The following is a 25,389-nucleotide window of genomic DNA, read 5'->3' as shown; positions in this document are numbered from 1 at the left end:
ATATGTTTGCAGGAATTTGTTCGAAATGACGTATTATACAATATATTAAAAATCCTAACTCCCAACAAACTTTGAAAATATCTTTCATCTTCAAAAAAATAATAAAAAATTTTTCAAAATTTTTCGATTTTTCAAAAATATCTAATAGAAGATATTTATTTTATCGGAACAAAAATCATTATCAAAAGAGAAGTTGATAAAATTAGAAACAATTTCGTTTATTTTTAAGGTGATCAACTTTCCAATATACTTTCCATGATAGAATTTTTTTAAGAATATTGTACTTTCGATTATTTCAACAATTGAAACTTTTTTCGTAAATATCACAGAATTAACTATTATTACGTACAATAACTCTTATAAAGGTGGAAGATTATTATCCTTACAAAATCGTTTTCTATTCATCCTCGTATGATCAATATTTTTTGAGATACGATTTTAAGAATGTTTCCTTTTATACATATCCTTTTAACAAAACTTATTTTTTAACGATTTATGTAAATATCATGAATTCGGCTCTTACGTAAAAAGTATTTATCATCAAATTGACAAGTTTTGAAATTTCCTACAAAATCGTTTTTTATTAAATCTTGTACGAATTACAGTTGTCGAGATAAATGAATTTTTTCAAATTGTAAGGGCGATTACGATAACTGTGACTTCTCAAGATAGAAGTTATATTTAAAAGCACTTTTTGTAAGGAACACGGAAAAAAATAATAAAAGGATTCTATAATCAATATTCTATTTAATAATCATAAATTGATTTTATGATGAATTTGATAACTTTTTAATAAACAATGATTGTCAACTGAAATGTTCTGGAGATTATTCAGGACATTGACCTTGACAAGATATGTTAAGAATTTCATCTCATCCCCTCCTTGCTAGAGGGCTATGACAGGGCTTTCTACGCGAAGCAATTTCCATTCCACCTCGCCACAGTTACGGAGCGCACGACTTTTCGCGATGCGACTCTCATCCCACTTCTCCTACCATGAGGCCATAATGAAAGGATTACATGGTGTATGCAATTCGGCCATACCACGCCTACTTTTGTTCCTCGTCGTCGAGATAGTGCAAAAGAGCAATCAACTGTGAAACGCGAAATATGAGGCGTATTCACAATCCATTTTTATTTTAAAACTGTCTTAAATAATGTCTTAAGATGCTAATACAGTCAGATTAACTTATGACATCTTAAGACAGTCTTAAGAATTAAAGAATGAATACCGGTTTATTTCGTGAAGTTGATACTGAATCTTTTCTTGCACAATCAACCCTGATTTTTTATTTTATTATTAATAAATGTTTTAATTATTACAGAAAATGAGACTGAAACTCTATAGTTATATTAATAAAGAACAATTAGACGAAGACTTGACAGCAGCAGTAAAAAGCAGTCCTGCACTTTATAATTTTCTTCTATCTCTGAAAGAAAAATGAAGAAAACAAAAGGACACTTTATAATGAGAAGTCAGTGTATATTTAAAAGATACATAATGATCACGGACAGAGTTCGCACGCTTTTTCGCGGCAATGTTACTTTATCGACTTTGTTAGATTTTAAATAACTTTTTGTTTGATTTTTTTCCGAAAAAATAAATGGAATTACTTTAAAATCATGTTGTATAATTTTAAAGAAAGAAATTTAAAATCAATTTGTGAATCATATTCGTTATATTTCTAATTAAAAACTGTATGTTATTATGGAATTGTATACACTTACAGAAGTGGATAAATGTTGAAATTATTTGAAAGATTGCTACAGGAAGTCTAGAAATTTTCTCAAAAAAGTGGTGTGACAAAAATTGAAATCATGAAGCATCCGTAAAGTAATGACCTATAATAATTGGTGCTCGTTTAAACACTAACCGTAATAACTACATTTTAATTGTTTCTTCTGTAATAAAAAAAAATATAAATTGTTAAAATATCAAATTTTTTGTAGATATATTATAATGACCATGCTAACGAATTGATGTGACGATCGATTTATTCCATTCCGTAAATTTCTCATCGTGTGAAACCTAGCTTCGAAATAATGTAACGGAATTGTTTTGATTGATTTATCCCCATCATTTGTCTTTTCCATTCTGTATCGTTCCACTATTTCTCACTCGATATATCCCTAGAGCGGAAATTGACAACGAAACAGAAAATTGCGATGTCAACACGATGAATCACAGTCGTTCCGCTATTTTCGCTAATTTCATTATTATTAGTTAATTTGCGGAATGAAAGTTGCACATAATCTCAATATTATATGCTGTCGATATTATAGTCCACATGCAATTGATTGCATATATTGTTTTTTATCTTCTTCAATATGGATACAATAGTAGAATGTTAATGATTCGATAATTACAGTAAATATGAATATAGATATTAATCAGCAGTCTGTGATTCCGTTTATTTTCTTTCTCTTCCCAGCAAACACAAAGTTACGTGTAACGTATCCGTAAAACGTGTAGATTACATGATCGAAACTGACCTTATTAATATTGGTCAATTTTCACGTGATCTGCTTTGACATTAAAAATGAGCGTCGAGCGTCAGCATGAGAAATTACCTTTAATTCACTAGTTCCAATGCTGCAACTGCTCTTTGTAAACCATGCATAAATCTTCATTTCTCTTCGAATTTTTTTTTATTAACTTTGATGATTTTGAAAAAGCCAGCAATTTTTGATATTCTCTGATATCTTGCGTCTATATACATTCCTTTGATTTTCTCATTGTCATTATTCTAGATTTATCAAAAAAATATATTTTATCAATCTTTCTGTCTGCGAATATTCCTATTTTATCTTCGAAAGGTAGTAACAACATGGTACATTCAATCGAGTTCGTTCTTTCTGTTTACTTGGCAAATAACACATAAAGATCGCCCGATCTTTAATTATTTTCATGTTTCGAACAACATTGTTCGAACATGTTCATATTATTTTTCTCTGGTGAAATTTTTTAAAATTACTATATAATTTTTTAGAATTTTTTAAATTTAAATTTCAGGATTCTTCTGAATTTTTGTATGATTTTATACCTACTTATTATTTAAAATATCGTATATAACGAATTTCTAAAATATTACATATGAGAGAGATAATGTGATAGGTAAAAAATATATTATGAGATAATAAAGTAATAAAAAAAGTAATAAAAATATATAATGAGATAATATGAAAAATTTTGTTCGTTAAGGTCGATAATGATTTTCAGATGTTATTAAAATATTGAGATTTATTCCTTAATGAATGTCTTATTTTATGAATAGCAATAATTCGAGGAAAAAAACGTAATAACAAAAGGAGCAGATAAATTATTTCTCAAGAAACTTTATTGAAAAAATTTCACCCGTAATCAAGAAATATTTTGGGACATTTCAGTAATATTTTAGGAACATTGTAACGTTTGTTGCTGAAATGTTCTAAAGTGTCCCTTATTTATTATATACTGAAATATTGTTTAGACATAAATGTCTTCATGCTGCGAATGTCATATATAACTGTAAACAATATGTGATTTGCTTCCTACTTCTTAAGTTGAATATTATATTTTCTAGAAATTTCAAAGCTCTTTTCATGTAAATTTGTATTGTTTCATAAAAGGATAACGATCGATTGTAATTTTACTTTCTTTTTACAAATATCATTATAATAGATTAGCACTCATGGATCGAGTGAAAGGTTTAAATAAATATTATACCAATTTAGATTATAATAATAAAAAAGAAAAAGTGAATATTGATATGTGCAATGTATAATAAAATGCATTGTTGATGATTTTTTAAATTTAACATTATTATTAAAAGACTCTCCATTTTTTATGATGTAATATTGCTTTTTGTGTTTATTTTTAGAAACTGTTGAAGAAACTAGATGATATATTTAATACGAGACAATGAGATAAGTTTAAACTTAACGATGATACCAAAGAGTAAATAAAAATAGAATTTTATGAAAATAGAATTTAATGAAATAATGAGAGACAAATAGAAATTGCTTTCATCTTTAGTTTTAATGTTCTCATTTTTGCACAGATTGCAGGTACTGGTAGAAACAATATATGTGATACAGAATGTATCGTTTTTTTCGTCTATTTTTAAACATATATGATTATTACTATTTTACACTATTTAATTGAATATTCTCAGATAATCGCTAATAAATGAGTAGTAACTTTAGGTACTTACAGTTGTTATGTTCTTGCATTTGCAATTGTAAAAATATTGTTATTTATGTTATTTGTATTTTAGTTTATTTTTTCTAATAAGTAAGAATAATAGATAGTATAATAATGAACGTATTAAGTTGATTATTTATGAAAGTTTTGTAACTTCTATGTATTTTTATTGTTTTGTAGAGTACGATTTTAATGAAATACCCAGTTTGTTAGTGATTATACACTCATCACAGTACAGTGTACAGGATCTGTGATGTGTTCATTTTTTCTAAATTGTCTCATGTAACTATATATAAAAAATTCTAGTTCACTAATGTAGTTATTCTCTATACTTATTTATCGAGGAATTTTTACATTGAAATTAATATTTTATAAACTTTTTCTAATATCTTTTCTATATTTTTTAGAGATGTATCACTGGATATTATAAACATGTATGATGAAATAAATTCTATCTAAAACACGGTAACAAAGAAATATTTATTCATATTGGATGTTTTCCAACAAAAGTTGATATAGTTGTAATATAGAAAATCATTTTATCCTTATTGTTCACCAATGGTAAACAAAGATGAAATGATTCATTATATCTACTCACGGTGTCTCTTGCTGAAAAATTGGTGTTATTTATATTAAATATGTTTTTATCTTATAATTAAAATTTTTTATATTAAATATATTTATACAGACAAACGTTATAAAAGGAATGAAATGATAATTTTAGGAGATTCGGACTTGTATGCAATTATAATTGTTTAATATAATAACAGACTATTTTCCTTTAAAATATGATTGCAAAAACGAGTAAATAAGAAATTTATATGACTCATGAAGAATTATCGTTTTGAATTATTTATAACTATTGATACATTTCAATCAGTGAAAGATATTCAATTTCTTCCATGTGACAACATAATAAATATAGTATCCATATGGTCGGAAGATATTATAGCTGCGAAGAATTTAGCATTATCATAAATGTATATTATTTAAATTATTTAAAACAGTATGTTGCCGAGTATTATTTTGAATTTTATTAAAATTCTTTTTCTATTTCATAATTATTAAGAATCTAGTATTTATAAATACATATATGGATTTCCATAATACATGTACACTACTTGAATTTATAAACACGTGTCTAATAAAAACTGAATATGTTGAATATTACTTATCAAAATAAATGAATTAATCAAAATGAAGAAAATATGAATATAGCACATTTATTACCTGTTGCAAAAATAAACGATATTTCTGTTGATAATCTTTTTTATGATGGTGCATGGCAAAAACTCATAAAGGACATGAACACAATGACAATCTATGGGCAAATGCAACACAGTAAGAATACACACGTTTTCTTAATCTTTAAATTTTATTAGATTAACTGAACATATTATAATCTTTACTTAAACTTAAAAAAATTGAGAAATCATATATTATATTTTTAATCAATTAATATATTTATTGTTATTATAGCACCGATGTAAAAAAAATGCTATCAATCTGTTAAAAAAGATTTAAAACTTGGAGTAATAGAATATGTAAATAGGGTATGTAAATATGAAACCGGAATTTTTTTATAGAAAATACACGTTTATTGCATGAAAATGATAAAAAATATTTTATTCGAAGTATTGCCCATCGGTAGCTATACATTTTTTCCACCTGTTTGACAATTTGTGGATGCCACGCCAAAAAAATTGTTGCTCTTTTGAGCCAAACCAGTCATGTAGACATTTTCATACATCTTCGTAAGAAGTGAAGCGCTGCTGAGCAAGTATGTGTCCCATAGATGCAAATAAGTGGTAATCGGACGGAGCCAAGTCTGGTGAGTAAGCCGCATGCGAAAGTCCTTCCCAACCAAATGCCTCAATCGTTTCCTTGACCAGTTTTGCTGTGTGTGATGGTGCATTATCATGAAGCAAAATCATTTCGTGTTGCCTTTTTTGATATTCCGATCATTTTTCACACAAAGCTTGATTCAATTGAACATTTGTTGTCGGTAGCGTTCAGTATTAATGGTTTCGCCAGGTTTTAGCAGCTCATAATAGATCACACCTTTCTGATCCCACCAAACACAGAGTATTGTCTTCCGTCCATAGCGATTTGGCCTTGCAGTCGATGTCGATGGTTCGCCTGGAGTTACCCATGATCTTTTACCCTTAGGATTCTCAAAATATATCCACTTTTCATCGCCAGTCACAATTCGATGGAAAAATGACTTTCTTTTGTACCTGGCGAGCAGCATTTCGCAAGTGGTTTTTCGATTTTCCTGCTTTCAGTTGTGGAACTCATTTTCCCATCTTCTGGATCTTTCCCATGGATTTCAAACGTGGAGACGGCTTCTCGTGTCACATTCAATCCGCGAGTTGTTGTTGAGCTTGAGCGTCATCCTCATCTAACAATGCTCGCAATTCGCTGTGCAAACTCTTTTGGTGGTTTTCCACGTTCTTCGTTTCTCACGTCAAAATCGCAACTTTTGAATTTTTTAAACCATTCAAAGCACTGTAATTTACCAAGAGCATCGTAAGCTCATCGTAAATTTCGACAAGCATTCGATGCGATTCTGCAGCAGTTTTCTTCAAATGGTAACAGAAAATCAATGCTGTCCGCAAATCGTAGTTTCCGGCACAAAATTTCAGGCACAAAATTCGACATATTCAACGCTATTACAAACTATACTGTTGTATGAAACTTGTATTGTTGTGGATTGAAAATCTTTGTCAGAACAAAGAAATGGCGTCAATGGCGCCGTCTGACGGAAATTACATTAACAGCTATGGCCATCTATTGGTAAATTCCAGTTTCATATTTACATACCTGGGATGTCTATTAAAATTAGAATACAAATATTATCTAGATTTATGTCCACATTAAAACTGCCCAGCATACAAGAATGGATCAAAATTTTTTTCTATCCAAATGCGTATTTTAAATAGCGAATACTTTTTATTAGATTTAATTGGATTCAATTGGATTCAATTAGACGTAATTGAATTAGACGTAATTAGATTGAAAAACTGCATTTTCTATTCAAAATTTTGAATTGAACAGTATTCACAATGAAAAAGCTAACATTATTTTTAGGTTGAAAGGCATAGAGATATGTTTCATGCAATTCCTATAAATGAATAAAAATTTTCATTCAGAATTGAAAAGCATTCATTTTAACATTCGTAAATCAATATTTCTGAAAATCTGAATCCATTTCAATCCATTCTTGTTTGTTAAGTTTCCATTCCAGTTAAAATAAAGAACTATGATTGCTTGAATTTCTTATGTTTTACGTGTTATGTGTTATGCAAAAGTCTGTGCTTCCCACTTAAAGCCGCGATGTTTTATGAATAAGAAAATGAGCCAATCAAATTCTTTTATTTCTTTCAGCGAGGAGCACATGTTGTATGCGTTATGCAAAAGTCTGTGCTCTTCGCTTAATGGATCTTGCACACCAGCGCGATGCGCGACTGGTTGCTTTTACTTGAGTGCATCTATATTTCATTTTATCCTTGTTGTTCACCAAATGTTAAACGAGGATAAATAATACATGGGTGCACTGATAAATTTCCAAACAATCCAATAAGCATATGTATAATTTATAATTTTTACATTTTATCGCGACATCGCAGCAAAAGTTGGGCGAAGTTGAACATTTTTCGTACGCGACAAGAGAATGAGTCGAGCTGCGCATTGTTACACAAAAAGCAGAATTAATTGAAAAAAGTGATCTTGATATCAATCATGAAACTTGATCTCTATAGGATGGAAAATGGAAATTGAAAAATTTCTCTATTAATTTCAATGGTAATTCTTGGCTGGACTTTCATCCTAGGATAAAATTTTATGATTGATACTCTTATAACCTTGATATATGTAATATAACAAAACATACCTAAAATTGCCTTTTCATGCCACTGCTCATTTTCGGTGTCAAAATAAATCGCCTGATAGAAGATCAAGCGTTATTTTTGACCTGTTTTGTCGCTGAAAATAAGCGTCGTCAGCATGAAAAGACACCCTCACAATCTCTATTGGCAAAAATTATTATATATATGCTTATTGAACTGTGTTCGCAAATTTATCCGAATGAACCCATTATATTATTTATCCTCGTTTAATCACAGCATAACCAGTAGGGACAATCCGTGTTGCAGTCACGTGAGCATTCGCCATGTTAATGTTTGAAAAATCCAGGAAAGAGGATATAATGCCCCAAGATAGTCCATTACTTTGTTCTAAAAAACATAATTAAGGATGCCGTGTAAATGTAGTCAATGTAAAAATATTATCTTTTTTTACAAAATTATATTTGATTATGTTTAATTAAGTTAACCTAGCATAAACTACTTACTTTTGTAAATTATAAAAACTTCCCTTACGATATCTTTGGGATAACGAATAAAAGTGCATTGTGAATTGTTACTATTATTACTGCATTGTTTATTACTACACGTAACGTAACTTTTCTTTTTTTTATCCATTTTTTAGAAATATTTATGGCGCAACTTAAATTATCTTCTTTTGCCACGGATATTTGCTCACATCTGTGTAATATTAGGTGTAGTAAAAAGAAATCCATTATTTTTCTATTCAATTTCATGCAAAAATAAATGGATTTCTTTTTACTACACCTAATATGTACTTATCATCTTGCATTTAATTGGATCCAGCGCAAAACAAAAGCTGCGCAGCCATACCTGCGCAAATACACATTTTTTTCGCTGAGTGTCTCTACTGATTATACTATGGTTTAACATTCGATGAATAACAAGGATAAAATAATAGATGCACTCAAATGAAGACAACTTGAATGTCGTCGCGTTGGTGCGCAAGATCCATTACACTGGCCTAGTTTCCATCATAAGCATAAGGGCTGCTGCATACAAAATTCCGCAACTAGTCGAGTATTCTCCTGTTACAATCGAACGACAGGGGAATGCTCTGTAGTTGGTTGATTTTTACCTAATAGTCATGTGATGTTGCAAATGCTTTGAAGCGTTTTTTAATTGATCAGTTTGTAAAATTCTTTCTTCTAATTGGTCCATCAAACGCTTCAAAGCATTTGCTGCGAGACTTTGATCGCAGACATAATAAAGAATGGACTGCAAGGTCCATGTATCAAAATGGTCGATAAAAATAAGAGAGAGGGATCTCCATCTCTTTTATGGAAAACGATAGAGATATCTCTTTCCATTCAATGACATAATTAGAGAGAAAATGAGAAGGAGATTGGCCGTCTTCCACGATTTTCCCTCTCTCTCATTATTGTCGACCACATACTAGAGAGGGATTGCGCAGTCCATTTTCTATAGATTTGTTTATGTCGCAAGTTCCAATATGTTCCAACATACTTCTACTATAGCTCCTACTCACTATCAAGCGCGTTGGAGTGAATAAGAGCTATGTTAGAATTATATTGGAACGTGTTGGAACATGCGACGCGAACAAATCTTATGTGTTTGGTTCTTACATTCTGATCCGATTTAAACCCTCGATGGAAACTCCACTTTTGCAGAATTTTGTAGGTCTGTTCTACAATACGTCGTATGTCGGCGTATGTCGAACTCATGCGTATTTGGTTGTCGACTGTCGCATGAAAGAAACAATCGACCACGATTGGTTAATTTCTTACGATCTGACATACAACAACATCTTCCGATTGATTGTATGCTTGAGCTACAATGGGTAGTAGCAGTAATGGATTAAGAAATAGGCATAGAAATCGACCAATCATAATTGAATGTGAAAAAAAATCAATTATGATTGGTCGATTTTTACGCCTACTCTTTAATCAACTATTGTTACTGCACATTGTAAACCATGCAGTAGACTAGACTGCCCTTATGCTTCTGCCGTGTTATGCATTTCATGTGCAAGAGACTTAAGTCTTGTCTTTTTGGCTGAACTTTTGCACCAGTTTATCTTCCTCTTTCTTCCTTTTCTCTCCAGAAGGAAAGAAGAAGAAGAAAGATGAACTGATGCAAATGAACCAAACCAAAAAGAACAGGCCTTAATTGTGTTTCAAAATCAAAATCAAACAATTGTGTTTTATGTGACTAGAGTCTAATGTCCGTATTCATAGTCAGACCTTGTATACTTAAAGCTTCTTTATATTTATCTTTAGATGCTCAGCAGCCAATGAAATAAATTTACATTATCAAAGATAAATATAAGGCCTGACTATACATACAAGTATAAATTGATTTTAATTAATTATTTTGAATGTGTAAAATGGGAAAAGGAAGAAGCATGATGAGGATGATTATGAAGAATGATATCTAGCTTCTAAACATTTGCAAATGGGCCATATTAAGAATTAAGAAAAGCATTTTATCGTTATACTGGAAAATTCTCAATTGAAATCTGTAAAAGTAAGATTATATTTTCTTTTATATCTATTAATAATTACAAATTCAACAATGCTTTTTATCATTATCAATTATTTATTTACATTTTTATTTTTCTGTATCAAAAAGCATAAAACATAATGCAGGTTGGAAATAGCTTCGAATTGTTGAACTGATATGATCACATAAACATTTTGAAAAAAACATAAGCGTGATCCAGACATATGTAGAGATATCATTCATCAGTATCTGTTAATGTTAATAGACAGTCCGTTAAATCAAGCTGAATTGTTACAAGTTTATATACATATAGAAAACAATATATTAATAGAAATTAATTTCACAAACCAGGATGCCAAGAACATTTAAATGCTTTGCTGGATTGATGGGTAAATGTTGATGATTATTTTAACATAATAGATATAGCTAGATTAGATTATTTTAACATAATAGATAAATAAACTTAAATAGCAATAATAAAGATTTATAAATTTATTTTTATAACATTACTATAAGGTTATAAGTGATTTCTATATATCCTTTTAGGATAGTATTCATAGTTAGTTTCTTTTTGAGATCATCTTAAATAATATCTTAAGAAAATCTCTGATTGATTTAGGAGGCTTATATGAGGCATTCTCAAATATGTGTGACTATGAATATCAGCCTTCACTGTTAAATTCATAATGTTAAGTTATATTTAATTTGAATTATTTTTAATCATTCTTGCAGGTCATTACTATTCCTACTCATTATGTCATTAATTTAACTAAAACAATAGAATTAACCAGTTTAATTCAAGCAATGTATTAATTTGATTTAAATTTAATTTATTATTTGTTATGTGCATGTGTTAATAAAAACATATATACTATTTATTTTGAAATCATGCAATTTGATCACAAAAATGATTGATTAGATGTGATTTTTTTTAATCACATGTTTTGAATTAAAATAATCTATTTCAATACACTGTTAAAAATAAAATATTATGTAATGTAGAGAATTGGTTCAAATTCGATCCTTTAATATTTAATAGTGTATATTTATGTACAGTATACATTTTATTATTTATACTTAACATATAGTAAAATTGTATAAATCTAAGTTACATAAACCTAGCTATTACTACTTAACAATATTATTAATGTATTAAGTGTTTTATTGCAGTACAATTATTACATAAATATGGTGTCAGAGTATAGTCCAATGAAGCTTCTTAAAGTAGAATAGAATCCTATTACAAATCATTTGTTGTCATCAATTAGTTGGAAGATATTGATGTCATTCAATGCAAGAAAAGTACTAAATCCAAGAAATCTTGTACCTACTGAAGATCCTATTGCTATCGTAGTTGGAGCTATGGCGCACGGTCAAGTAAATTATTATTATTAAAAAGTTATTATTAAAACGATATATTACTACTACTATATTAAAAACTACATTACAAAATATTTTTCTTCTATTATTCTTGTTTGTTTGTAGGTCAAAACAGATTACACAGAAGATACTTACTCAATTTGTAATTATCCTCTGTTAGATGCCATTGCCTATAGTAAATTATGTACAGCGTTTGAAGAAGTTCGGGGAGTTGTTTAATAAAAAAACTAATATTATATATTTATGTATTATATATTTCAAATTTATATAAATTTCGAAGTACAATTCGAAAGATTTTCTGAAATGGACAATATTTCATTAGAGTAATCTTCTTGTCCTTTTTATGATATCTTTCTTCTTGATGTTCTTTCTGAATAAATTTTGAAAATGTATGTACATTTCAATCGATAACATAGATGATAAAATTGCTAAAGATGAAAAAAAATGTGACAAACTTAAACTGTGCATTAATACATACATAGTGACAAATTCAAATCTGTGTTTCAATCAAATATATTCATTATAACGTTTGAAATTTATATCAATTGTAAAATACACAAATGAAATAATATTATTAAGTATAGATAGTCAACTTTTTTCGTATTTATCAGCGCTCATAATGATCAGAATGATTATATTCATTTGTGCATTTATAATGTTAATTATATATTCATGATGTTAATCATGAATACAATAATATTATTTAAATATAGATCTATTATGACATGAATATTTAATTAAATATTAAATTAAATATTAATGAAATATTTAAGTAAAATACGGTTTATACTTAATAATATTATTTTCCTCTGTGTTTTACATTTGAAATGTTATTCCAAGTTCTGAAAAATGAAAAAAAAATGTATATACATATTCATATATAGAAACGAATTTTATTAATTTTTACATAGTGATGTAATTCTAGGTCTTCATATTATTTGAAATTCCCAGAATTGTTTATTCTTAAAATGAGGTAAATGTACATTCGGGTACAAGCAACATGAAAACACGTTATATAGTTATATGATAAATACATCATGCTAAATACAATTTTTGTCATAAATTGGTAACAAGGAAAGAATAGATACGACAAAACAAAACTTTTATTATTTGAAACTACTTGTTTTTGGAATTCATTAGATTGAGAAAGCTGGGAATATTAAACTCTAAGGTCTTTTAGGACAATATTTTAGAAAGTAAACGCGAGATAATCTGAACCATTAAAAATTACTGCAAAAGATAGCTTCAAACATTTTGCTCTACCTTCTTTTAAAGCTGTACTTTTTATTTTTGGTGTGTGATATCATATTGTCTATTTTCAGAAAAAAAAATTAGAAATTATGTGCTGATTAAAAAAACCAAATTAATTTTAAATATTTTGGGAATGGTAAAGAGAACTACCAAAAATACAATGGATAATATATTCGGTATCTTTTATAACCGGATACTGAATATTCGATAAAATTATGTGCTGAATAACTGAATATTTGACAAATATTAGACTATTAATTTTTTTATAATACCAGACACTATTTTAACAAAAACAATGCAGACATGCGATACTCTGAACCGTATCTTCGTGCATGTATATATGTATAACAGGTTAGTCCGCTTAGTATATATATATATGAAACTTAAATTAGGCGATGTAAAATATCTATTTCTAAAGTTATTATTTTCATTACTTTTGTGAAGAGTGCATAATGTGGCTTTTAAAATAAGAAGAAATCCCTTTATCCTCAATAAGAAGAAAATCATTTTCGGAATTTTTATGTAAAAATTTTAGATTTTTTTCAGAATTTCTGATTAATTTTGTAATTTTTTAGAAAATCTCTCACATTTTTTAAAGACAAATGGTAACATTTTCTAGAAGTTTCAAGAAAATTATTCTAGAATTCTTATATGTAAATCTTCATCATATCTGAAATACACTAAAATTTCTCATTCTATAATTTCTGATGAAATCCTTATGAAATCTAAAAAAATTTTAAGTATTTTTTCAGAAATGATAGAATAAGAAATCTTGGAATATTTCATAATTCACGTTCTGGAAAATTCTAAGGAAAGACGTAGAGATTTCTGCATTTCTAAGTGTTTCAATTCATATACAAATTTTTCACGATCATCTATATAAACATATTTTATCAAGTGGAATCAAACAATAGTAGAATTTTACGATTATAACTATTCAATCGAATAGTAGACTAATACTCAAGTGTTCAGCCGAAGAGTAAAAATGTTGAAGACAGAATACTAAATAGTTGCTAAAATATTTGTTGCAATTTTAATTCGTACTCGAACGTAATTTCTGGAATTTCTCTTTTTTGCATATCGCATATCTCGCTCTATTGATGTAAAATGCAAATTTTAATCAATTCGTTCAATTGCACCACGTCAACCATGTGCGGCCACGTGTTTGTGTTTATTTATATGGTTGACGTGACTTCGTCCACGTGTACGACTTATAAAATATTTATTATATCAATTTTTCAAAATTTCTACTCCACTTTTGTCATATAGTGTATAATTTTTTTTAATGCACAAAATATGTGCATTGTAAAAATCTATTGGGAGAAAATTAGAGAGGAATACAATAAATTTGTTTCTGGAAATCATTCATATACTTAATGATTGATGCAAGTTGGAATTTGAATAAGATTAATTTATAATAAACATATTTTAAGATTATTTTCTTTTTCCAAAGATTATTTATCTCCTTACATATTTTTATATTTCTAAATATTTGGCTATGCGTCTCTCAATAGAATAAAAACTTTCAGCTTTTTGTATTATAGTCTTCTTGAGTCCCTCGAGAATTTATTTTATTGTATGCACAGATATACCTGCCTTGTACAAACAAGAAAAGGTTGACGTAAAAAAAAACAAGCATAAATAACACCGTAGAAAATTTGACAAATATCGAGTCGGTTCTGTAAGCTGAGGAAAACCGATTACCGTTACTTTTGTAATTTTGTACTGGTCAGGTACCAGAATGCTCTATCGCAAACGCAATGACTCATCAATATCGGTCCCTCGGATGATTGGTCCGCGTCAGAGAGACGCCACAAGCACGAGCCAATCGCCGGTCAGAACGCTGAGTTAAATGGCGACCGGAAAGAGAGAACGCGCAGAGTCCAACGCACTATCGCGTATACCTATCGCCGTACGTACTCTCTTCTCTTTTTTTTTCTTCTTTTCCCCCTGACTTTCGTATATCATTACGTCATCGGAGCGGAGAAGCGGGTTTGTCAATGTCAAGAATCTCGGGGAAGAGATTTCGCGCGTCACATCGAAACTGGTCGAGACTACCGGTCTCGACATTTCGCCGTTCGCGTCGTCAGTCGTCGGTTGTGGTTCCACGCAGCTACGCAGTGATAGTTGATTCATCGTAGTGCGAGGTAGTGGTCGAGTTTCTGAGTGATACACGCGCGTCCACATATACGTACATACACAAAGACATTGACACGAAGGACTCGCCATATTGTGCCGCCGGAGTGACGCCGCCGCGTCGAACGCACGTGGTCGGCTGTCCACCAGGAGCCTCCTGATAAACTGATGAAAAACGGTAGTTGCTCGAAAATTATCATATTTTTCGTGAGCATGCTACCGACGGAACGAAGCCACTATTAAATCAAGCCCTTCACTTGATTTGACTCTCGTAGTGGCGTGTCACGAGTCCACGATTCTGCCCGACGCGACGCGGTGATTCCGGTGATTCGGTGAAGGCCGTGGCGTCGTTCCACGGACAATCGAAGGTGATAGCAGAGCGTCTGAGCGGACGAGCCGCTATCACCTTGATATTATTCGCGATATCGTGTCTCCCCGCGCTCGTTCGAGCTCATTCTCGACTCTCGAGAGTCTCGAGGCCGAGATGTACGTGGGACCGGCGGGACGAGGGGGAGATCGATCGTTCCCATGTATCGCCATGTTGGATAAGAGCGTTAACGGAATCCGATAACGACGTGTTCGTGACGAGACACATGTCACGTCACGGCGAAACGCAACGTAAAATCGCGCGGCCACGAAAAGCCTTGGCCACGTGCTATCAGCTCTCTCCATATCGTTGCGCCTGTCAGCTTTGGAGCGGTCGGTGCCTTCGTGAGTCGGTAATTATGGATTTTGCGTCTCGCACTTTCCCATGATGCGTCGCGTGGCAACAGCAGAATCGTTGGAATCGGACCGTTCCTCGGCACGGCGATAAGTCTACAATCTACGTAAAGTTTCGCTCCGGCAACCTGATTGCCGCGCGCGATGCGACGAGTTTCTCCGACGATCACGAACGACACGAACTCTTATTATTAATATTATTGATAATTATCTGATATCTATATATTTCTATCTCGTTTCCATCGAGAAGTGCATTATGGGTGGAAAACTGGAACACTGGAAATTAATTTCTGGTTTGGTTAATAAAGCCTGTACACGATATACGCAAAATAAAGATTTGTAAGCACAAATATTATATATATATATATATATATATATTTTTCTGTAACTCTAAGTAATAAATGTGTGACTGAAACTAAATTATTCAGGTCAATGCTTGACTTTTCACATTTCGCCTATACGATCAAACGACAGAGTATTATCCCTTCATCTATCCATTTTTAGAAGCTCACATGCGTTGTAGATTAGGAAGGGAAAACCAAAAGGCCCTCCCCCCTCCCCTCTTCGAAGGAAAAATCTCCTTGCTATTGGTCGATCGATATCGACGACAGCAGATCTGTATTGAGCGGGGTATTGTTGAAATAAAGAGAGCGGAGCCCGTTAGGCGTCGCTGTGGTATTCGTAATTGGCGCGCTTGCGTTGCGTTGGAGGTTCACGTCGCTAGTCTCGCCGTGCGAGGCGAGGGAGACGGGTCGTTAGTGGGGAACGGTGGAACAGAACCATTTCGGTACGTCGCGGAAGAATGCGTAGCCATTGTTGGTGCTGCGATCGTTAGTTTCTAGATCCGAGATCGCCATGGGCACGGAAAGGGACTCGATCGCGCGGAGTTCGAGGATAACGTCGACGGGGCACGAGGCGTAACATTGATACGCGTACCGCGATTCGTGCTGGTAGACGCGGACGCGCGTGTAAGTCTGAGACTATAAAGCTTCTTCTCTCTCGGAGTGGTGTCGGACCGCGTCTCCGCGACCCGCGTTCCCAACTCGTCCCGTCTCGTTCATCGTTGCGTACGCCGTACGCGAATCGAGCGCTCGCGCTCGCACGAGTGAGAGTGAGTGCGGTGATATACGGTGGGGCCACTAACTCGCTTACGGTTTACGGCGGCCATAACACCGCGACCAACCAACCAACCAACCAAACTAAACCGAGACGAGCGAGGGAGAAAGCGTAGAGGCGTTAAGGCGTAGAGTGCGAGTTGTCCGGGGGCCGTGTCGTACGTAGTGGCTAGTGTTTTTCGATCGAGTTGCCGCGTGTGTGTGTGTGTGTGGATAAGCGGACTTCCGTCTCGTGATCAGGTAAGCGATCCCGCGCGACGCCGGGAGCTTGGCGAGCTCGGCGTTCGCCGTTCCCCGTAACCAATCCGTTGTAGGTGTAATGGTGTATAAGCGCTCTTTTAGTTTAGCGCGTGTGGCGCGTTTTAGCCGCGGCGGTGCATGAGCGCGGCACGTCGCGCCGCACCGCGGTACGCCGTGTGACGTAGCGATTAGCGACAAGCGGCGCGGGCCCTTGGCTTCGAATGGGAGTTGGGAGCAGGGAGCTTTCTTTCCTCAACGGCCATACCGCCATGTTGAGACCTACACCGAATACGAGTGTACTGTGTAAGGCGGTGCGGTGTGGTGTATGTGTGTCTGTCTGTCTGTCTGTCTGTCTCTCTTTCTCTCTCTCTCTGCCCGGGTTACCGCGCGCGCCGCGGTGATCCCCGTCCCGGCTCTTGCCCGTCGTCAAATTCTCACGGCGTCATCTCTCTCTCCCTCCATCTCTTTCTCTCTCGCTCGCTCGCTCTCTTCTCTCCGTGGCGCCAGTCGCCTCGTTCGTTCGGCAGCGCTGGCTGGCCGGACGGATGGCGGATCGTCCGCGCGGCGGTTCACTCATGTTTGTTGTGCGTCGGCTGGGCGCGGATTTGCTATTCTTCTTTCCTCGCCTTTCTCTCCAGTTGCTGCTGTCATCAAAATCGTCGTCGTCGTCGTCGTTGTTCTCGACGCCACGCTTATTTCTCTTTCGCGTGGATTTCGCCTTTCTCCACTCCTACCTCGGATTTTTCGAGCACCTGTTCGCGCCGAGCGAGCGCGAGATCTCTTATCTGTCTGCCCCTGATACCTGTACGTCGTAACGTAAAGTGTTCTGGCACTTGGCAGGATCCTCTTTTCGATCGCAGAAATTCGATGGCCAAGATTTAACGGTTGTTATAGACGCGATGTATCATCTTCCCCGCGCGCACTGTCAATTTTGCATTTTAACAGTCTCCTCGCTTTCTATACCAGTGTAACACTTATTTGTGCTACTTTAGTCACAACTTTCCATTTTGGCTCGCTTCGATGAAGAACTCTGGAATACGCCGAATCTTGCATCCAGTTCCAGATTCAAGTGAATTTTTTTTATGTTTGGAAATGAAGAATTTCGGTGTTGTTCGAATGTGACAATTCCATTAGATATTTCCTCATGAAACCTCAGATGCATCTCTTTGTACAAAAATCATGTCGCTGAAAATCTCTCTTGTGTAATTTTATTCGTAATTGTTATTTCTTTTACATAGAATTAAGTTAGGCATTAGACTGGTGTAGATTAATGTCTTCTAGTTTATACGTGTTTATAGAAATATCCCTTTTTTACAACAATGTGTATGTGTATATATATATATATTATATATATATATATATACGTATATATATTGTTAAGATAAAATGAAATTTTAATAAGGCTATCTCACCTTTAAGAATATTGGGGTTAAATATATTATTAAAATGTTAATTATATCTTGAAAGAAAATTGGTGTGGAATCATTTTCTTTTGTTAAAAAAAAATTTATATAAATAAAATGTGAAGAGATCAAATATTTCATTCAATTAATATAATATCATTGTATTGTAATATTTTACTTTAGAATTTTTTTTATTGCAGCAATATAAGCATGTAAATTATTTTGGATTATTATATATTGTGTAACAGTAACTGTACTCTTTAACGAAATAATATAATGTATAAGAAAAAAAGAGAAAAATTTATATATATATTTTTTTCTGATAACCTCTGTTAATATAGTGATATAGTAAGAAATAGATTTTGCTTTTCCAGCATGTACTACTAGATTCAGTTTTGCATGATATGTTAAATAATATATAAATTCCCTGAGAGTACATCTCAATATAAAAATCATTCTACAGCGATGAAACAATTTTGGGGTTGTTACAATATGGGGTCCTATTGTTATGTTATCCAGATGTTGCTAATGTCGCGAGTCTTGCCTGGAGGTACGGAGTCTCACAGCAGTACACAGGGCTGACATTCAAAGTACTACCACTCGGTAGGCTTATGTAGTGTTATGCCTCCTCGGCACCAATACTCCTGGTTGCAGCGCAATCGTCTTGGCAAGCAATTAACGAGCTGCCATGCTCAATTCAGAATATATACTTGCCATCTCAATTGTTGATGAAGCCTCATAGCGTCAAGCATCAACGTAAGGCAGTTACCTGCTGCGTAGCATTTATGTATCATATATGTCGGAAAGGTAGGTGAAGCTCATTATCGTGAAATGGATGAGCCATATATTATAAACGATTACTCGAAAAAAAAAAGTTATGAACCATACATATTTGCTTGCATATTTAGATAATTACCTATCAAGTATACCCTTTGCTGAAATGATGATGAAAATTGCTAGATTATGTGTCGACTAATAATCGAAAAAATTGTCTTGAGAAAAATTCGATAAATCCCAACTCGCTAATGAAACAAGTATAAAAACATAAATGGAGTTTAAAAAATAACATTCTTTTTGTTAAACATTAATGTAGTTTATTAGATAGGATTGATTAATAGCTCTTACTCTCTTTCTTACAAAGTTATTACTATACTTTACAAAATATTTTAGTGTAAGCCGCGTAATTAATTAATATAACAAATTTTTGTTTCGCTTTATTTTTTCTATTTTATAAATGAAACTTATTATGCTTTGCTCTTTTTGTTGCAGAAACGAAGTCAAGATGCAGCAGGTGGACACCATCTCGCAGAACAATTCTGTGAGTGATTAATATTATGTTACATTTTGCGATAGTGTAGAATGCAGCTGGCTTTATAATTCTCTCTGCAATACTTAAAAGCTGCATTAAAATCCTGTAATATATCCATACTATCTATCAATTTCCCAATTTCAAACCATTACATATTACGCAACATTGGTATTCACAGCATAATATATGAATTTATATAAACATAAATTGCTTCTACTTGAAATAATTGGGAAGAGTTATAATATATATAAATATAAATTATATGTTTTTTTTAACATTCTGATCCAAGTAACATTTTGTAAATCATTACCTTGCTATATATGTCTGTAATATATTTTTGTAATATATTATTTTTTTATCAACTTTTCTGTGTTTGCATACATGTGTTTTGATAACTCTTAATATTGTTTGCATTTTTCATACCTTGCGTAATAGTTGATATAAATATTCTAACATACTAAAAAAGAGAACCTTGTGTTTGACTGAATAGTATGTATGAATTACAGTTAGATGTGGAGGAGCGAGAAAGGCTGTGTAATATACCGAAGGTGAGAAACCTTGTTGATTATGGTTTCCATTAAGATATATTGTTGAAATATGAATTGGCAACTAATAAATTATGCTGTGTATAAATAATCTATAATTTTGCTTTAATCACTATAAGTAGTGGTAAATAATGTAGACGTAATTCTATAAATAATCAACTTTACAAATAAATAAATGTTTTAATATAAAGATATTTTAAAACAAATATTGATATATTCATTAATATTATATATATTGATATTATTATAGAGGCAAGATTCTTTTCGCTTTGCTCACTATATCTTGCATTCAGTAGTATTACAAACATTTCTATATTTATGCCATTATGTATAAGTGTATTATAATATTTTGTCAATTATATTATTTATTATTTGTCAAATATATTATAATATTTTCAATTTATTTATTGTATGAATTATTTCTGACAATTATTTCTTATTTAATGACAAAGATTTGTTCTTACAATTTTGCATGAATCACACAAAAATGCCATTATATTTCATTTCTAAATTCTCATTATTAAATGTTATAGTCTCTAGTAACAGTATAAGTTTTCTTATGCAAAATTCCAAATCGCTTGCCTGTGGTTATAGAAATTAAATATTTAGCAGCCTAATTCGCTCACACACACACACACACACACGCGCGCGCACACACACGCACACACACACACACGAACTGCATGAATGAGATCATTAACTCAAATATGTTTCATTAATAGTTTACGTTTACATAATATTTAAGAATTTATTTTTGTTTATTTTGTTTTCATTTATTTATCGAAAAGTTTTCTAATACCATTTGTTATCTCGTATTATGGATTCTACTATTTTATATATTTAGGTATCAATAATACAAATGTGATACATAATTACATACACAAGCAGCATTCTCAGATGGAGGGACAGGTCTTACGCATGCGCAATAACGTGCAAAATAGCAGACGCTTAAGCTTCTCTTTGCTTCATATTCCACTCATTTTCTGTCCTACTTCATTTCCCTCCAAAAATCAAATAATGTAATTAAAAATGGATGGATCTTTCTGTTTAATAACATACATAATTCCATGTTTTTTAAATATTTGAGAGTGAACGTCTAATAAGTGTTCCGTTTATTGTACTTTTATTTTCCAGATTTATTTTATTTTTAAAACTCAAGCTACTATTATTAAAATGTGTGTATAAAATATTTTTGTATTTAACTATATATTGTTATCAAATGTAATATATGGGCTGTATTAACAAATTTCACTTGGATGTATTCGTATACTTTTTTTTATTTTTATTTTTTTATTTAACATTCGATGGACAACAAGAATAAAATGATATACAGCTGTACCTATGTGAAATTCCTGAACGCAGCTACAATAAAATTAATACTAAAACTACATACATATGAAGCAGTTTTGTGAATAATATATTTTTATTTAACAGCACATTAATGTAGTTCATTTGATTTGATATTAATTTTTTATTGTTATAATATTTCAATATAAAAAATGACAGTTTCAATTTTTTAATGTATTCTTATATGTATTTTAAATGTTTTAAAAGATAATTTATATGCTAACAGTAATTCACATTGCAATGTATAGATTCAAAAAAATTTTATTTATTGAACAACTAATCTCTGTATCGAAATAAAACTTTCATAATAAATTATCTTGATTATTCTTAAAAAAATTGAGATTTTTATAATTATTTTTAAGTGAAAATATAGAATGATAAAAATAATAAATATAATAATACGGTGTTTATTAACAAAACCTTGAAATTTTCGAGAGACTTCTTTTTATTCTTGAAAAGATAAAAAGGATAAAATCCTTAAGAATTTTCATACAATTTTCATATAATTTTATTATATTTATTAGTACTCAGAGAAATTTTGGGAATTTTATTTTTAAACTTTAATTCTATTTGAGAATATTGTTTTTTTGAACTTTTTTTTGACAATGCAAAATATCGATAATTAATTAATAATAGATAATATGGTAGCAGATACATAAATTCACGTACATTTTCATGTGTTTCGCTAGTTTTTATTTAAAAAAATTAATGACATTAGAAGATTATTATTAGGTGAACAAAATTAATTCAGTGCTTTTATCAATGACTTTATCAAAATCGCCAAGTTTCTTTCGCAAGAGCATTAGTTGCTTGAAAGATGTAAAGTCATCGAAAACAATGGAGATTATTTTGAATATTAAATGTGCTTTTTTATATGAGTAACTTTGAATTATGAAAAAAAGACATCGAATTAATTTGTACACCTAATATATAGTAGAAAAGAAAATAGCTCACTGATTATCATATTATAGTGAGTTTTTCATATTCTATTATTTTCGCGGCTCTAATTATAAAAAAAACCGAGATGGAGTTAGCCTCGTAGAATATTTCTCTCTTGACAATATATAGTTTGTATTGTTTATATTTTAATTTTTTTTAAAGTTGCATTAAAAATTTCTCTAAATTTTCATGGAATTTTGAATAAAGATATCTGGAGAAAACCGAGAATTTTCAGAGAATTCTTTTTTCAAGGTTTCACCCTAAGTAAATAAAAATATATTATTCGCACAACTTATTTATATGTATATAGTTTTAGCATCAATTTTTTATTTAGAAAATATAAATATTAATACATTTTCAAATTTTTTTAAAGGGAGAATGTATGAATAATATATCTTTAAAATATGCTTTCCGAAATATTTTTGTATTGTCTCGTTTTCTGTCCATTGTATCGTCCTTTCGTTTTTCACATCCATTTCATTTTTTATAAGCTGACTACTTTTAAAACGTTTGAACTTTTGTACTTTGTACCATTGTTGCCAAAATTGAAATGTGAGCGTGAAGAGCATTAAGGCTTTTTTTCTTAATATTCGAATTTCGATAAATTCTTTTGTCCTTTGCACTTTCCTTTCGTTTTTTTTGTTCATTTCTCCTTTAAGATCAGGTAAAATGAAGGGACAGATCCTTAAGTTTAACCATTATTATTGTACCATTGTTGTCGAAGATTTTTTTCCTTTCTTTTTCAAAGAACTTATTTCTTGGCCCTTTCAGAGCCCATATTTTATACACTTCTACTGACAGTTGTCGGTATTGTTAAACAGCAACAGCCAACGAGAACCGCACTTTTTTCTTAGGATAGCCCTTACTGTTGACTATCATTAATTATCAACACCAACAACTGTCGGTAGACGTGTACAGAATACGGGCCTAGGAATATTAGAAACCAATATACAAGAAAGACTGCTTTCTTTTTTTTATTCTCGGAAAACAGAATTTATTGATTATTGAATATGTTTCAAAAATTGTCGTTTTAGGATATTTTAAAACGTTCTCTTCGAGGAAAGTTTTACTTGAAATATGTAGTACACATGTCATATACTATACTATATATACTACATAGAGTAAAATTTTTCTCGGAAAGAACGTTTTTTGGAATGTAGCTTTAATCATATCACATTGATATAAATAAAGTGTCTATTCTGTCGCATTTATTGTAATAAAAGTAACTATATTATAGTAGTCCGAGACATAAAATTTAAGAAATAACAAAATGGAAGAAGATACGGCAATTGAAATTTTTTAATTATTAATAAATTTATAAAAAAAATTGCTATTTCTTTACAAAATTTAAAAATTGCGAAAATTGTAGAAAACTTAATCTCATTGTCTTTCGTTTATGCGGCACGCACTTTAAGTAACTTGTAATTGTTATTCTATCTTTATTGTTTATTAGACGTAAAATAGAGATAGAAGCGTTGAAAAGGCTGAGTGTTCAAATGCAGCTCTATTCTAACTTGGTCAGTGTTGTAGCAGCACGTTGTTTTATAAAATTAACTTTTTTTAGAGCAATTCTTTTAGAATTAAGTAATATGAAGCTGAAAATAACGTAATTTATTAAATTCTGATATTGACTCTTTCATGTATCCAATTATATCTTTAATACATGTATCTTCAATACACATTCAAATTCATAATCTCTATTATCTATGAACGTTAAATATTTAAAATATCACGATTATTGATGTAAAATATTTTTCAATCTCAGAAATATATAAATTATAACATATTCACACATTAAATATTTATTCATTTGTTTGGCTAATTATTTATATATCATAAGTGCAGTTCTAATGCTTTATATTAAAATGTGGTTACTTATTATAAACTATAACAAGTTAAAGTTATAATTTGCTAAATGTTATGTGATTGTTTATGTGATTGATAATTTGCAAAGTATGATGTACTCGAAATTATACATGCTTGCGTATTATCAAAATTTATGCTTATAGTAAAACTATTATGTATTATTATAAATTACACTTTGTTATTTTATATATTTTATCCATACAATCATTAATAATAATTTATATAAATACGATAAGTCGAATTTTTTATCGATACTTCAAGAAATAATGCTTAAGATTATTTTTTTCAAGTAAAAGAATTCTTAAGAATAACATTCTTGATATTTATACAGTTACAATAATTTGAAATTTAAAGAAAAATTTATTGAGACATATATAAGAGATTTAGTTAATCTTTCATGAAATAATTCTTTCAAAAATAAAATTTAGAACAGATTTTCGAAGATTTCGGTTTCTGCATTTTATCATGAGTATATATATATATATATATATATATATATATATATATATATATATATAGTATATATATATAGATAGTATATTATCTNTATATATATATATATATTAATTATATAATTTGTNTNTNTATNTACTATNTTATACTACGTA

At 31.0% G+C, this 25,389-nt stretch overlaps 2 protein-coding genes and 1 pseudogene across 2 annotated transcripts in view; all 3 read left to right on the top strand.

Annotated features, from left to right (window-relative positions):
- The first annotated feature begins 3,924 nt into the window (after nt 1-3,924).
- On the top strand, nt 3,925-11,081 carry LOC105622482 (annotated as a pseudogene).
- On the top strand, nt 10,438-12,145 carry LOC105622450 (ribosomal RNA small subunit methyltransferase NEP1-like). The gene is made up of 3 exons (XM_012203868.1): nt 10,438-10,554; nt 11,701-11,907; nt 12,016-12,145. The coding sequence occupies exons 2-3, from the start codon at nt 11,812-11,814 to the stop codon at nt 12,127-12,129; spliced, it is 210 nt and encodes a 69-aa protein (XP_012059258.1). The 5' UTR covers nt 10,438-10,554; nt 11,701-11,811; the 3' UTR covers nt 12,130-12,145.
- Nucleotides 12,146-19,571: 7,426 nt separating this feature from the next.
- Nucleotides 19,572-25,389, top strand: part of LOC105622481 (bromodomain-containing protein 2-like) — a 33,385-nt gene continuing 27,567 nt past the window's right edge. Inside the window, exons 1-3 of the mRNA XM_012203899.1 lie at nt 19,572-19,582; nt 20,045-20,093; nt 20,591-20,632. Of these exons, the coding sequence (XP_012059289.1) occupies nt 19,572-19,582; nt 20,045-20,093; nt 20,591-20,632 (102 nt within the window). The remainder of the gene's footprint in view (nt 19,583-20,044; nt 20,094-20,590; nt 20,633-25,389) is intronic.

The sequence above is a fragment of the Atta cephalotes genome (assembly GCF_000143395.1).
Source record: "Atta cephalotes unplaced genomic scaffold scaffold00045, whole genome shotgun sequence".
Classification (NCBI taxonomy): Eukaryota; Metazoa; Arthropoda; class Insecta; order Hymenoptera; family Formicidae; genus Atta; species Atta cephalotes.
Note: the sequence above shows the minus strand (reverse complement) of the source record. Positions and strands in the feature narration are given on the sequence as shown.